This window comes from Postia placenta (genome assembly GCF_002117355.1).
Source record: "Postia placenta MAD-698-R-SB12 unplaced genomic scaffold POSPLAscaffold_1, whole genome shotgun sequence".
Lineage (NCBI taxonomy): Eukaryota > Fungi > Basidiomycota > Agaricomycetes > Polyporales > Adustoporiaceae > Rhodonia > Rhodonia placenta.
Genome location: NW_020169832.1, coordinates 1,381,599 through 1,397,847, shown reverse-complemented (window position 1 = coordinate 1,397,847; position 16,249 = coordinate 1,381,599). Strand labels below are relative to the sequence as shown.

Sequence of the window (16,249 nt, the reverse complement as noted above, 5' to 3'; positions counted from 1 at the left end):
AGGTCGGAGGCGTATCGTATAACACCCTGTCCGGCCTGCATCAGGCTGCGACTCGGGACACCTTGTCCGTCCGAAGGCAAAGACGCTATATCATATCATTGCACGCCGAGCCCACATTTAGGAGCTATCGGACAGTGATTATGGGGTACAAACCTGCGGAACCTGGATAAATACAAAAGGGGCGTGTCCTATATAAACTATGACGTAATACGTCCGAATCGGGGCAGGTTTTGCGGTGGGAGAGGCATGGCCTTTGTGGTCTCGTGCCCAGACCCACCGTATCCGCACCCCACCACCGCGAAAAGGGGGTCTGGGGCAGGCTCCTATTACCAGCCTCACTATCGCGTTCTCGCTCCTACATCCTAGAGGCCAATTTCGTGGTTTTTTTTTCCGAAATGTAATCACGTGGTATATCCTAATACAGTAAGACATGATTAGCCGACTAAGAGGAGGAGAACACTATAGAGAGGCTGGCGCAACTGGTATGGCCGCCATCACCGAGGTGATTGGCACAAGAGGTTCTCAGCGCCAATGCAGTAAAGTATTGGTTTAACCCCGTACTAGGGTTTCATTTACTGAGTTTTGCAAACCGTCCGATGTGTTGGTATCACACTCACTCCAGCTTCCCGCCGCTCGGCACTGGTGGCGCGATGCTGGTACATTTCCCGGGACTATTCAGTGCCCCATCCTGTTGCTCTTTGATAATTTTATAGTATGTATTAACTTCCAATAAAGCTTCGAGGACATATCAGACAGTATTAAATGTGTACCAGTACTGAAACAGCCTGTTTGCAATGTTTGCAATGAAATCAGTAAATAAAACCCTAGTACGGGGTTAAACCAATACTTTACTGCATTGGCGCTGAGAACCTCTTGTGCCAATCACCTCGGTGATGGCGGCCATACCAGTTGCGCCAGCCTCTCTATAGTGTTCTCCTCCTCTTAGTCGGCTAATCATGTCTTACTGTATTAGGATATACCACGTGATTACATTTCGGAAAAAAAAACCACGAAATTGGCCTCTAGGATGTAGGAGCGAGAACGCGATAGTGAGGCTGGTAATAGGAGCCTGGGTCTGGGGCAGTTCAGTAGGCGCACCCCCCCTTCCATTTAGCGCCCACGTAGCACCCATGTAACGGTCACAGATCTTGATACCCCATCTGAAACATTTATCTTTCCGTTCTATTCCTTGTATTACTAGCGCCCATACTGGCGCCTGTCTCAGCGCTCACCCGCAGGTTGAACATTATGTAGCTTACATAATGGGGTCCGTGCGCACTTCGTGCCTGGTATCGTACCACTACGTTTCTTTCTTTACTAACACGACCACATAGACACAATGGTCCGTGCGCAGTCGGTACTTGTATAAGTAGTTGTACCATTAGTCGGTCGAACTCTAAGTTCGACCTGGTTATTCATTCAAGTCTCTGCTCCTCTTCGCTTGGGGTAGTGGTCATTCTCGACTTCCTTGCTCGATCTTCAGGACGACGCACTGTCCATAAGTCCTCGCTCGTCGTCTACGAGTCAGGCATCGATATAGGAGTATAGACTGTTGTATCAAAAGGTCGAACTTTCTAAGCTACGTTCCTAGTTTCACCTAGTCGAACAACTCATCCACCATCACGTCGAACAACGCAGTAAACCCGGTTCCCTTGGGACTACCAGCCCTCGCAGGATCTCCCCTTCTCCAGTACGACCAAGCAGACCGTTGCTTCGTCACCACCACAAGAAGGACTCCCATCTATCCTCGAGGCGGCTCCTGGGTTCATGCAGAAGGTTCCAACCCACAGATCATCGCCCATCAACAGCTTGTCAGTTATTACCAGAGACACCCTCCCGCTCACCCAGAAGACGTATTCGCCACCCTACGAATCAACGTTGAGCCAGCACAAATAACAGAGAACCTACAGTCACCTGTTAACGAACAATCATTCGAACTCCCGGACGTTCAGTACGTTCCCATCGAGGCTCCAGACACCGAACCACCACCTGTTTCATTCGCACCAACCAACGCACCAGTTGAACCTCCAATGACGACGTTTACTCAAGCAGACATCGATCAGCACATCGCGGCTGCTCTCGATACATACCGACTTCAACAATCAACCGCCAATCGACCCCTCCGCCTCGACATCCCCGCTCCGGAACCCTTCAGCGGAAAGGCAGAGGATCTTAGACGCTTCCTTCAATGCGTCCTTTCCTACTTCGTCGCCACCAACAACACCAGACTTAGCGATGAAGCAAAGATCGCCTTCACGGTAGCATTGATGAGGAAGGACCTAGGGAAGACGAGGGCGGACGCATACTACGAGAAGTCGGCAGGGGGAGTCCAGGTCTATCCTGATTGGGCAGCCTTCGCCACCGCCCTTGAGGAAGCGTTTCCTGAGCACGGAACGCGAATCAAGGTGCACCAAATCCTGATGAAGCTGCCCGAACGACAGAAGAACAAGAAGACGGCACTCTCCCTTGGAAACTACGTCACCCGCTTCGAGCAGCTAGCGTCGAAAGCCCAGCTCAAGGATGCCGAAGTCAATGGCGTCAACCGCACCGAGAACGACTACCACACTCTCCATGCCAACTTCGTCAAGGGACTTCCGAAGGAGCTCTATGTCTCTCTCGCAACCAGAGTCGCTAGAGACCGACCCAACACCATGAAAGCCTGGTACGACGAAGTCCGAAACGCCGACGCCGCCGAACAAGGGGCCCTCACCATCACAGACACCAGGGACTACGGCGAGCCAATGGATATCGACGCCGCTGCAGTCGCGGCAACCTTTGCCCCCACGTCGGGAGGAAGGAAGTGGGAACTAGGAGCAGTTCTCAACGAGGCCGACCGAAAGCTCCACAGGGACGGGAACCTGTGCTTCTACTGCCACATCAAGGGCCACAGTGCCAAGGATTGCCGCAAGAAAGCGGCCGCACGACAAGGGGGTGGGAGGCCGAACCAGGGAGGATCTGGGAAGGACGACTTCCGCGCCAGAATCAAGACACTCTCAGCTGACGAGAAGCGGGAGCTGTACGAAGAACTGACGATGGAGGATTTTTGAAGGGGCAGGGTGAGCTGACGCAACCACTGCCCGTATCCGTTTCACTGTCCCGTGTAATTCTAGTAGTCCAAAATGAACACGCTCTGCACATTTTGATTACTGTGGGACGAAAAGACGTCGACGCGTGCGCTTTCATCGATAGTGGCGCAACAGGAATCTTCATCAGCCCGAGATTCGTCCGAGAACATCGACTTCGGACAGAACCCCTTCCCCGACCCATCCCCGTCTTCAACGTGGATGGAACCCCGAACAAAGAAGCACTCATTACGCGAAGAGCTCTCTTATCCTACAAGATAAGCGGAGAACCCCGATTTGTCAAAGCCTACGTCGCCAGCATCGGCAAGGAAGACATCATCTTCGGCCACACTTGGCTCAAACTCAAAAACCCCAAGATAGACTGGAAGACCGGACGAGTGAAGCTGAACCACCGGTGGACAAAAGACGAGACCAGGGCCTGGAAGATGGACCTGTACCAGAGGCGAGTGGCTCGGCTAGAACTAAAGAAGGCCGTAACTACCCCGCTCCCAGAACCAACGGAGGACGAATTCATCGTCATCCCCACCTCAGAGCACGCAACCCTTCCTGAACGGAAGACTAGTGGCGCAGCAGGATACGATATCTCTGCTGCGCATCACCTCATCATCCCCACCCGACGACGAGGCCTGGTTGGCACTGACCTTATCATGACTATTCCCAAGGGACACTATGGAAGAATCGCACCTCGGTCCGGTCTAGCACTAAAAGAAATTGACGTCGCTGCAGGAGTAATCGACTCTGATTACCGAGGCAAAGTCTCAGTCCTGCTGGTCAATAACTCTGACCTCCCATTCACCGTCAAAGCCGGCGACCGAGTTGCCCAGCTCATCCTTGAAAGGATAAGCACTCCACCAGTAACGCTAACCGACTGCATCAACGAAACTGAACGCGGGGAGGATGGGTTTGGGTCAACGGGTATTGCGTCCATCGAGGAACAAGCGGAGGACATCGACGATGATGAGTTCATCATTTCCTACTTATCGGGAGCACCAATGATCACCAAGTACGAGAAACAGGAACCCCTGGCAGTGAGGGACGTTCCGCTCAAGGAGCGACTCCCTGAACCCTCATCTGGCTACAAACGACTTCACAACGGCATGATCTGGAAGGTCCACCACGACATTAGGCGCATCACCACTTCCACCGAACTTGCAGCCTCGAACGCCCAAGGCAAGACAGAAAGAACGCTACCACAGATGGTACCATCCTACCTACACGATCTCCTCCCCGTCTTCGACAAAGCCACGGCTGCGCGACTTCCAGACCACACCGAATATGACCACGAAATCAACCTCAAGGAGGGCTTCGCGGACATGAAGCAACAGGTCTATCCGCTCAACCCGCAGCAACGAAAGGAACTCGACAAGTTCCTCGAGGAGAACCTGAGTAAAGGGTACATTCGCCCTTCGAAATCCCCATTGGCGAGTCCATTCTTCTTTGTTGGTAAAAAGGACGGCTCACTACGCCCCTGTCAAGACTACCGGCTGCTCAATGAGAACACGGTCAAGGATCGATACCCACTCCCGCTTATATCGGACCTCCTCGACAAGTTGAAGCACGCCAAGGTGTTCACGAAGATGGACCTCCGTGCTGGATACAACAATGTCCGAATCAAAAAAGGAGACAAATGGAAGGCAGCATTCATCATACCCGGAACTGATGGCAAACCGCCGCAGCTGTACAAACCAACGGTGATGTTCTTTGGGCTGTGTAATTCTCCCGCTACGTTCCAGCGGATGATGAACACTATATTCGCAGACATGCTTCAAGAAGGCTGGCTTTGCATCTACATGGACGACATCCTGATCTTTTCCCAGGACAAGGCAGAACATGAGGAACAAACATGACGTGTTATCGAACAACTTCGACAACATGACCTCTATCTCAAACCGGAGAAATGTGCCTTCGACGTCACCGAAGTCGAATTCCTCGGCATGATCATCCGCCCAGGAGAAATCGCAATGGACCCCGTCAAACTAGCTGGCATTGCAGATTGGCCGGTGCCGTCCAACCTCAGGCAAGTACGCGCCTTCGTTGGATTTGGAAACTTTTACCGCCGGTTTATCAAAGGCTTCTCGGACAAAGCGCAACCGCTGGTTGCTCTCACCCGGAAGGACGTCACCTGGACCTGGGGATCTGACCAACAGAAAGCCTTTGAGACCCTCAAAAAGGCATTCCTAGAAGAACCGGTACTACGTATGCCGGATCCTGACCGACCCTTCGCCATCGAAACCAACGCCTCAAAGTTTGCCACCGGAGCGGTGCTACGCCAACGTGATGACAATGGCGATTGGCATCCTTGCGGATACCTCTCCCAGAGCTTCAATGCAGCTGAACGAAACTACGACATCTACGACAGGGAATTATATGCGGTCATCTGCGCACTAGATGAGTGGAGGCACTACCTCATTGGCAGCCCATACCCAGTAACGATTCTCAGCGACCACAAGAATCTCACATACTGGAAGCAGGCCAAAGACATGAACCGACGACAAGCACGCTGGGCGAGTAAACTGACCAAGTTTGACTTCCGCCTGGTACACGTTCCTGGTACCCAAATGGTGCAGAGCGACGCTCTCTCCCGCCGACCCGACCATGACGACGGCTCTAATGACAACACCGACGTCGTTATGCTCCCACCGGACGTATGGGTCGCTGCAATCGACATCAACACCCGCGACACCATTCTTTCTTTTCAGGATGACCCAATAATGAAGGAAGGCCTCACTGCGGCGCGCACCGGAGGAACATCACACACTGGAACAGACTGGTCCATCGATGATGACCTCCTCTTATACCAGGATCGGGTCTATGTACCCCCAGATGAGTCTCTTCACAAACGTCTCGTCTCCCACTATCACGACCTCCCCTCCGCAGGACACCCCGGTGTTCAGAAAACCCTCCTCGGCTTGCGCCGTGACTACTGGTGGCCGAGCATGGCCCAGTTTGTTGCTCGCTATGTTAATGGCTGTGGCATCTGCCAGCAAATGAAGGTTAACACCCATCCAGCCCGACCGCCCATCACCCCCATTCGACCCCGCACAAATGCCAAGCCCTTCAGCACATTCTCGTGCGATTACATCACCGACTTGCCACCGTCCAACGGCTTTGATTCCATTTTGGTCGTAGTGGACCACGACCTTACGAAGGGGGTAATTTTCATCCCATGCAACAAAACAATTGATGCTCTTGGAACGGCAGATGCAATGTACCGAGAGGTCTACAAGTGGTTTGGACTCCCAGACAAAATCATCAGTGACCGAGGACCGCAATTTGCGTCCAAAGTCTTCCAGGAACTTTGCAAAATGACTGGGGTCCAATCAGCCATGAGTACAGCATTCCATCCGCAAACCGACAGCGAGACAGAACGAGTGAACCAAGAGCTGGAGATCTACCTCCGCTGCTTCACTGCCAATGACCCGGATAAGTGGGCTGACCATCTTCACACCGCGCAATTTGCTCACAACTCCCGCGAGCACTCCACGACGAAGGCGTCCCCGTTCAAACTCATGATGGGATACGAACCTCGTGGAATACCCACCGCGCACCCCGAATCAAACACGCCCCAAGCAGCTTATCGCCTCAAGGACTTGCAAAACATCCGCGAAGAAGCACATGCGGCAATGGAGATGGCCCAGAACGTCCTGGCCAAGAGAGTAAAAAGGAAGGGGGGTTCCTTCCGTAAAGGTCAGCTGGTATGGCTAGACTCCCGGAACTTGAAGCTGCCGTACCCATCCAGGAAACTAGCCCCGAGGCGAGAAGGGCTGTTCAAAGTCCTAGACAAGATCGGAACAGTCACGTACAAGCTAGACCTCCCTAGCACCTGGCGAGTCCACCCCATTTTCCACGAATGGCTTCTATCTCCCTACTCAGAGACGGAGATCCATGGTCCGAACTACATGAGGCCACCCCCTGACCTTATCGAAGGCGAAGATAACTACGAAGTCGAAGCCATCATCGGACATCGAGAGAACAAGAGGATGCGGCGCCGCGAATATCGCGTCAGGTGGAAGGGTTACTCAACAGCCGATGACTCATGGGAGCCCGAAGCGAACCTGACTGGGACGGCTGACGAAGTGTTGGCAGAATATAAGAACAGGAAGGACTTGAGCTAAGTCGTCAGCAGCTCTACCCAGTCGCTACATTCCCACTCGCACCAACATGTCTTCCACCCTCCCGTTCCTCGACCAGTTCAACGCCCCCTCGACCGAAGGCGGGAAAAGGCTCTCAATCTACACCCCTAAGCACACCCACGTCGGTGACAGCACCTTGCTGACGCTTCTCCTCAGTAATCCCACCGACGTCTTCAACAAGCTCAAAGCCCACAACCCCGAGGCAACCAATGCCACCGACCGTGCTGCACTAGAAGCGTATCTCTCTGCCCGTCGCGACTACGACGAGGCTGTCAAGGCAGCCGATGAGGCCATCGACCACCACAAGCGGCTCCTACGCCAACAGGACGACCGCGTCCTCACCGAGCTCATCCGGCTCGACAATCTGAAAGTTGCCCATCGCTTTCAACCGCTCTTACCGCGCAGCATCTGGGCGCGACACAACAAATTCATCCCGCGCGCCATCCCCAACACGTACTTACCCCTACCCGCACCCCTACCGACGTCTGCCTTCAGGCGCCCCCCGATTCCATCCCCTTTCCTCCAAGCAATGCCGTGGAGCACTACCATCCCGGCTGACTGGCAACCCAACCCTGGTTGGACCCCGAAGGGAAGCTGCAGGCGATGCAGATCGTCTCGACACTGGGTACGGGACTGTCCGGACGTACAATGCGCAGGATGCGGAAAAGAAGCCCCTGGACACCTGGAGCAAGAGTGCGGAACCAGGCCGATGAAGCGACACGTATCCGCACCACCTGAAGAACCTGCGCGACGCGTGGGGGTGGTCGTCGACAACGTGTTCCTCGAAGGAATCATCAATGAGGCGAAGGAGAGGAAGGAGAGAGAAAGGCAGACGAAAGCGATACCCATCCCTCCACCACGTAGCGCTAACCCCGAACCCCCGGCCAGTCCCGTTGCGGGACCCTCGCGCCCCCGCCCCGACACACCCGTCGTCTTTCGCAAAGTCGATCCCAACTGGACACCCGACTCTACTCAATGGACGTGGGACAGCTCCTGGCCGCATCAGAAGCACCTCTCTGGCGAAGAATGGATGAACGTGGGGAGAAACGCGCGCAAGGAATGGTTTGACGAAGAAGAGGACGACAGCGTAGATTGGGAGTTGTATGGAGATGGTGAGCAGTAAGTAGTCGAATGGGACTTCGACTCTGGTAGGGGGGTAATGAAACATTTGTCTTTCCATTCTATTCCTTGTATTACTAGCGCCCATACTGGCGCCTGTCTCAGCGCTCACCCGCAGGTTGAACATTATGTAGCTTACATAATGGGGTCCGTGCGCACTTCGTGCCTGGTATCGTACCACTATGTTTCTTTCTTTACTAACACGACCACATAGACACAATGGTCCGTGCGCAGTCGGTACTTGTATAAGTAGTTGTACCATTAGTCAGTCGAACTCTAAGTTCGACCTGGTTATTCATTCAAGTCTCTGCTCCTCTTTGCTTGGGGTAGTGGTCATTCTCGACTTCCTTGCTCGATCTTCAGGACGACGTACTGTCCATAAGTCCTCACTCGCCGTCTATGAGTCAGGCATCGATATAGGAGTGTAGACCATTGTATCACTGAGGGTGAGTACTTCCATACCCTTATGATATTTGCCCTGTAGCTCATTGATATGTTAGAATATGTCCATACACTACAGGTATGCATTTAGTCTTGCACGCACCCGCTCACACGCCGTACTGAGGAATACATCCGTACGCTACAGGCATAGGACAATGTTCATGCGCTCGCTCTTACATGAGCAATGCATTTCACCTCTGCAAATGTGGCCTTGGGGTACTCGCAATAGTAATACTAGCACCAATCCCAATGGACTTAACTAATTCTTGAGGTTAGAAGTATTTCTGGTCTTTGCGGGCATTCCGAGAACAGTAATGATTTGCGGCTCTTTTGGGTGCCTAAGCATAAGGACATTTATTTATGGCTCAACTAATTCTTTGACTACAAATCCTGTATCATAAACATGTGCAACGATAAGAATAGAGTCAATTGGTGATTTTTCGGCATGTTTCCGGATTATTTGGGGGTTCCGCCAAATATTTGGCCCTCAAAACACAAATTTCACTTTTTTGGGAAATCCACTTGTGCAAAATAATTCTTCTCAGTCTATACATGATCTAACTAGGGTTTACAATTGTTTGCGGAAGACTCACAAGGCCCAGAAAATTCGGCCGAAAAATTGGATGACTTTGGTTGTCCACAACTGTAGTTGCCTTTGAATAGGCTTGGGGAATCAACGGAATGATGGGGTATCAAGATCTGTGACCGTTACATGGGCGCTACATGGGCGCTAAACGGAAGGGGGGGTGCACCTACACAGCCAGACGTTGAAATAGACTGAGGTTGGCACATTTCCTTCAGATCAGAACCTAAATAATTTTTTGTGCGAGACTCCACCTCGATCTCAACTCAGTCTATACTACCATCAATGAATCTCGCTCCACCTGACACTCCACCCCTGTTGAACATGCCCTTCCATCTGCCCCGGGCTGAGATTTTCAAGGTCATGTGATGCATGCCAATTTGAGCTACACTCCGCCCATGTCCAATCTCAGTCCATATTGATATCAATGAGCCTCACTCCGCCTCGGAGTCCACCCCGGCCGAACCCACCTTGCCATCCACCCTGGGCTAAGTCTAGCACGGTCATGTGATCCGCGTTTAAGTCTGTCACAATGCTCCCGCGTGCTGCTTTCCGTTGCAGCGATTCAGACGCCCCTATGGACCAAAGTGACGGTGGGTGCCGTATCAGCCTCACATACCACCTGGCGCACTAATTTAACTCAGAATGGGAACCCATGGGCTCTGACGCTCATGGGCGTGAGTTATGGTGCTGCAAGATCTGCCGAGATGGCAGACCATGCCTGAAATGGCTTCTTCAGTGCCATGAGGAAACCTTGATTCATCAAGCCAATCTCGCGCGCATCCAGCGAACATCCACGACACATGTTGCTCAGCGCCCAGATCCCCCTCCACTCACTCCTGAGCAAGAACCCGCTCTTGCGCTCATTGATACTGGCTTGCGCACGCCCCTACGCTCATTCATGATGCCTGCCTCTCGCGATGATGAGCATTACTTCGAAACACCCTCCCACCATCATGCACCATCCCCCTCGCCCGCCTTTGACTGGGGATTATCGGCCAACCTGGGCACCACGGACCTGCCACCATCTACGACTGAACAGCACCTGTCTGAACTCTCTAGCGCCCTATTGGATTGTCTTGATATGCTCAGCCTCGACTCTGACGAAGACCTCTGTGAGCACTCCGAGGACAATGAGTCTCTCCTCCACGATGATGCTTGCTTTGACATCCCCCATGGTACGTCCATTTTTCCTGCTCGAAACACTCATTCTCACACCCTTCATGTGAACAAGACAGTAGCACTTCTGCAGATGTGCCAGGTCTCAAGCGCGCGTGCCCTCGAGACCCTGCAGCAACAGCACAGCATTGGTTTCCTTGGTCTGACCACGTGGTATGCTCTGTCCATCTGCCCTTTTCTCGTGCCTCTGACCATCACGTAGACATGCACCTTGGACATTCTGATATACCTGCCGCATTCAGTATTTTTCCAGCGGCAACTAGACCTGTTCCTGTGGTTGCTGAAGGTGAACAGTGTTGATGATGTCCCCTCGGTGCGGTTGAATGCACTTGATCGAAAGGACTTAGTGACCAAGAGTGGAGGGGCACAAATAAGAACAAACAAACATGATCAACAGAGTGGTGACAGGTGCTCTGTTGTCATTTTTCTCTCCTCCATGATCATTTTGTGTTTGTGACACCTGTTGCCTGGCGGTTTGTGCCAGTATCTCGCCCTTCTGTTAGCGAAACTTGTTGGCGCTGTGGTATCATGCTGCTTTCGAGGCGATTGTGCTCATTTGCGACTTGTGTCACCTGGCGGTCCTGTGCCAGTACCTCGTGCTTATGTGAGAGCCTGTCTGCATATTTCTTAACAGCTATACTAACTGATCTTGTCACACAGGTACTGTTTGAATGTGCAGCAGCCCATTTGGAGGGCAGCGCGGTGGTGCTGAGTGTCATGAGATAAATTGTGTGAGCACTGGTGAGTTCTACATGATTATTGCATATAGAATCTTGTCGCTAATGTGCTAGTACTACTACAGGAGCAGCGAATGCATGCACAGGTTGCGAGTGACAGGGATTTAACCACGGCTGTCAGTGCAGGGTGCGGGCGGTGGTGGTGATGGTTGGCGAGTGGGGTGGGAGGCTGTATGCATTTAGTGCATACTTGTTGTACGTATTAATGAAGGGCATCCTGGTATATGCTGCATGTATTGATACAACGGCCTATACTCCTATATTGAGGCCTGACTCGTAAACAATGAGCGAGGACTTATGGACAGTACGTCGTCCTGAAGATCGAGCAAGGAAGTCGAGAATGACCACTACCCCAAGCGAGGAGGAGCAGAGACTTGAATGAATAACCAGGTTGAACTTAGGGTTCGACCGACTAATGGTACAACTATTTATACAAGTACCGGCTACGCACGGACCACTGTATCTGTGTGGTTGTGTTAGTAAAGAAAGAAATGTAGTGGTACGATACCCGGTACGAAGTGCGCACGGACCCCATTATGTAAGCTACATAATGTTCAACCTGCGGGTGAGCGCTAAGACAGGCGCCAGTATGGGCGCTAGTAGTACAAGAAATAGAATGGAAAGATAAATGTTTCATGTATGGCTGGAGGCCTTGTAGGGCAAATTCATGAATTGTTTTAATTATGCATGATGAACGATAATTAGGACCATATAAAGTAATTAATTATATTATATGGAGAGCCAGCACCTGACTGTTGTGCGGGGGCGGAGATGTGCGCTGATGGGCTCAAGTCCGCCCGTACCTTTTCCGCCCAGACTCATCGATTATTAACCTGGGGTGGAGTGACGGAAAGTCCGCCCGTGTTGAGTACCGTGACCTCCCTGTGTACTGAACTGCCCCAGACCCCCTTTTCGCGGTGGTGGGGTGCGGATACGGTGGGTCTGGGCACGAGACCAGGCCTTTGTGGCATTAACGGACGCTTACTGACGCCTGCCGGTTAATACGCCGGTGGATTTCCCTTGGGGATCCAATGAGAAGATAGTAAATGGCATGCAGCGGGGAACACTCAAAGTGGTCAAGGATACATTGATTTTGCTACGCACTAGGGCTATGCTAACATCTACTACTATTACATGAAATAGGGACAAGTCAATGATACGTCTTGCAGCCAGCGGTCGTGTCCAGTTCTTCATGCTCAATGGTGAGTAAGACCGTCGGTGCAGATAGGATGCAGGCAAGGGTTCTCAACACCGCTAACTTCAGTGATTGGCCGCAAACAAATGTATAAGTCGACGCCGTTGTTTCGCGGGAAGCACCATTACAAACGCAGCCATTCAGGGGTTTTAATGACGAACAACATAGCAGCGATAAATAACAATAACGATATACACAACAAGAGCGACATGCAGCAGCAGAGCAATATAGAAAGCAGTAGTAGATCGACAACCTCGTACAAGAGAATCCACGAGAAGAACGACAATGAAAATTGAGCACGATGGGGAGGGTGAGGGGAAAACGTCGGGAAATACAATTGCACTCAGCTGAATGAAGTGAAAACGGCTTCAGGACAAAGTCCATGCGAAACGCTATGCAAAACTCACCGGCCCAAGCTCATACAAAGGGAAGCCCAGTCAACAAGTCGTGAGGCAAATCGAAATTAGGTGTTCCAAGCTCGTCATAGACACTGCTTATTTCGGATATCCAGCCTGTCACGATCGACGTCGTGCGTGAGACAGATTTCTCCAGCGGTGCGAGGATTGGTGATGTCGGTGGCGTCGAAAGAGACAGCGGCAGGGAAGGAGGCGTGATAGGTCCCTCGAAGTCGGATGACGAGCTTGAATTGGAAGAAACCGATCGGATGGAGCTGTTTGACGACATCCTTGACAGTGAATGTGAGTACGAGGATGCTGTATATGCAGAGGAGCCATGTGCGGTTTCCACCGCTGTACCCCCCGACGGGATGCGCGTGAGGATAGCGGCTGTTTTCTTCCGCGCAGATGACAGTCGGCGAGGATAAGGTGTGAAGTGGACGGAAGAGGAATGTGGTGAGGTGACAAGGGGGGTGGGGACGACATTTGGAGGAATTTCGGACCGGAAGTCAGCTGCAGCGGGTATGGCTGGATGTGATGAGGCAGGACAACGTATGCAGCCATTGTAAGATGGCGACCGAAATGACTCGGTTCGAGAGTTTAGTGCTGTCGATGCAACACCATCGGAGACGGCGAAAAGAACAGCAGGCTCTACTTGTGCAGGCTTCGGGATCTTGCGCTTTTTTCTCCCCTCACGGTATTTGTTCCTGTGTGACAAGGACATCGTGGCCGAAAAGGGAGCACATACATCAAAAGCGAGTGAAGATGCCCGACAAGCTGCTGACAGCATCGGACGGACGAGCGCGGGCAAGGGCGCACGCGGTGGTATACTAGTGAAACAGGAGGCTGAGCTGAGAGCCCACGGCGAGGGATAGCTATGTTCCTTCGGCGATTCAGAATGGCCTACGGTTTCTAGTTCGCCATCCAAGCACACCTGGGATAACATGACTGTCAGTTCAGTAACATCAACGTCACTGCGCCGGGGTGTCTGCGAGCGGAAGGTACGTCGCCAGGAAGTGGTGAAGACGCGGTCCTCTTTGCGGAGTGGGAACGGATTGTAAGAGCAGGATGGCGGATACGAAGATGGGAATGCATGAGAAGGGCGCTCGAGGTTGAAGGAAGGTCCCGGAGTGAGCATGGTCTGATGCACAGCCGGAACACAGGGGTTATGTGAGAGATGAGAACTCTGGTTCATGAACAGAATTGAAAGTACATACGTTGTCTTCCTTACGCTCACCATAAGAGTCCGCTTGCGACGGCAGGACTTCAGACAACATTGTCGATAGCAGTTGGTCAAAACTGGCCGGAAATAAACTAGAGGCACCAGTTGATTGTGACTTAGGACAATCCATCTTACTGCGGCGGCGTCGATTTTGGAACTACAGTAGAGATGAACGCCTGCCGCTGTCATGTGAAGGCCAGGCAACATACCCAAACATTGATTTGCCTGTATTCCATGTTGGTCTTTGAAGCCAGGGCAGACTTCTCTTCGCGAGACGGTCTTGAATTGGTTTCGAAAAATTGCTCTAGCATCGGTACGGCATTCTGTCGCGATCATGATGAAACCATAATCCAGACAAGCCATCGCGGGCGTACCTGATTGAAAGCACAACGGCTGGCTTTGCGCGCACCCCATGCTGAACAGTTTTGCAGTTCTCGCAGTTCAAATATGCGTCGCTCAAATCTGGCCACAATGTTGTCAGACCAATTCTTCAGCATTGTCGTGAATTGCGACATGTAAACGTTTTGAAGCAAGGCCTGAGACTTCGTTGGATCGTAGAAGCATTCACCTTGCCCAATGCGTAGATACGCTTGGGTGGTACGTCGATACTGAGCGTGACAATCGTCGCGCAGACGTGTGCTGATATCGATGTAGAGAGCGGACGCTTGTTCGGCAATACGTCGAGAAAGCCCCAAGGCCAGTAAACGGTCTGTTATTGGTCGAGGTGCGGGGAAGGCACAAGACTCCACCGGAGGGCCTGAGACTGGAAGCGACCGCGGCCGACGGTCAGGAATTTTCGGTTTGGTTGCAGCAATTCTTTGCAGGATGTCGATGTCATGCCGGTGCAGCATCCTTGAGAGATGAAGGGAAACGTAGGGAAGGTTGGGATAAGCAGCCTTTAGATCGGCCAGTTGCATATTTATTATGTTGGGCGCTGTCAATGACCTCGTGACTCGTGAGACTCGACGAGCTTGGGCCCATTGTCACTCGGCAATGTCCGGGCATCCTTGACCATTGTGCTCGATAGGACAAATACCGCGACTATCGGTAGGAGGTTCGCTATTCATACCCTGCTAGTTACTAGCTGCCTCTATGGCATCTATTCACGAACGACTGCTCACAACCGAGGAGGCTTTACTTTTGGCGGCGATCGATGGCACAAGTGCTCTCGATGCTTTCAGTGAAACATTGCAAGTCCTGTTCGAAGATATTGAACAGGCCGATGGTCTTTCCAAAGAGACAACCGAGCTGGCGTACGCAGTTGCATCACGTGTCGCAATCTATGCTGAGACATTCCATGATTTGTATCTCGACAACGAGTCAATATCATCGGGCATGATGAACGAGGTGGAAGACATACTGGCGCATCTCAGCGTCGCAGACGAGCTTTCTATGTCTAGTATACCTTCGCTCGCCTGTATTCAAACAGACCAATCCTCAAACAAAACAGGTACGTCGTCAGACTCGTCCCGTAATGCAAGGCACCGTGATGCTCAACTTCGGTTTTTGTAGAAAAATTGGCTGTTGCACCACTTGTGCTTTTAACCGAGTTGCAAGAATCTGGCCCCAAATCTGATCGGCGCGTAGAACCTACATGTCGGCGTAGCATATCCCCCGTGCCTTCTCTTGTGTCGTGTTCGTCGTCCGAAGAAAGCGAGGACGATGAACTGCCTTCCAATCACGCACCAGGTCAATGGCACGCGCATGCCTCCTTGGTCGGACCGGTGAGGTCTGATCCTTTAACGACCGATTGTCAGAGAGCACGCAAACGCTTGCGGTACGTTATGGCGGCTTTCACTCATCATATATATACTGATACTTAAGCACAGAGTTGATGATGAAAATTTCATTGAGCTGCTTCCTAGATCGCCGTCTCCGATACTGCGGCATAAGCAACCCTCTCTCCGTCAGGATACTACTCCTCGCGTCGATCCCGTGCCTGAAGCCTGCTCGGATAGAGGGGCGGAAACCGGCGTTTTGGCTGCGAGACCAATCAATCCAGGGACCTTACATCCGCAACGCAAGCGGCGTCTTTCAGACGCAGATGCGGGCGCTTCACCTAAACGTCCTCGGGGTTCTACACCTCGCTGCATGCATACCGTCTCGGACCCATTTCCGAAATCTGCCTCGCTCGAAGAGCAAACATACATAATTGATGACTG

General features: G+C 52.1%; 1 protein-coding gene across 1 annotated transcript; it reads left to right on the top strand.

The window, feature by feature from the left end:
• Positions 1-7,244: 7,244 nt before the first annotated feature.
• Positions 7,245-13,740, top strand: POSPLADRAFT_1129869 (hypothetical protein; the record flags this gene model as incomplete). Its single annotated transcript, XM_024483893.1, has 11 exons — positions 7,245-8,335; positions 8,836-8,855; positions 9,921-10,036; positions 10,099-10,537; positions 10,621-10,691; positions 10,741-10,851; positions 11,308-11,391; positions 12,179-12,211; positions 12,445-12,477; positions 12,982-13,168; positions 13,436-13,740. The coding sequence occupies 11 exons, from the start codon at positions 7,245-7,247 to the stop codon at positions 13,738-13,740; spliced, it is 2,490 nt and encodes an 829-aa protein (XP_024344040.1).
• Between the last annotated feature and the right edge of the window lie 2,509 nt (positions 13,741-16,249).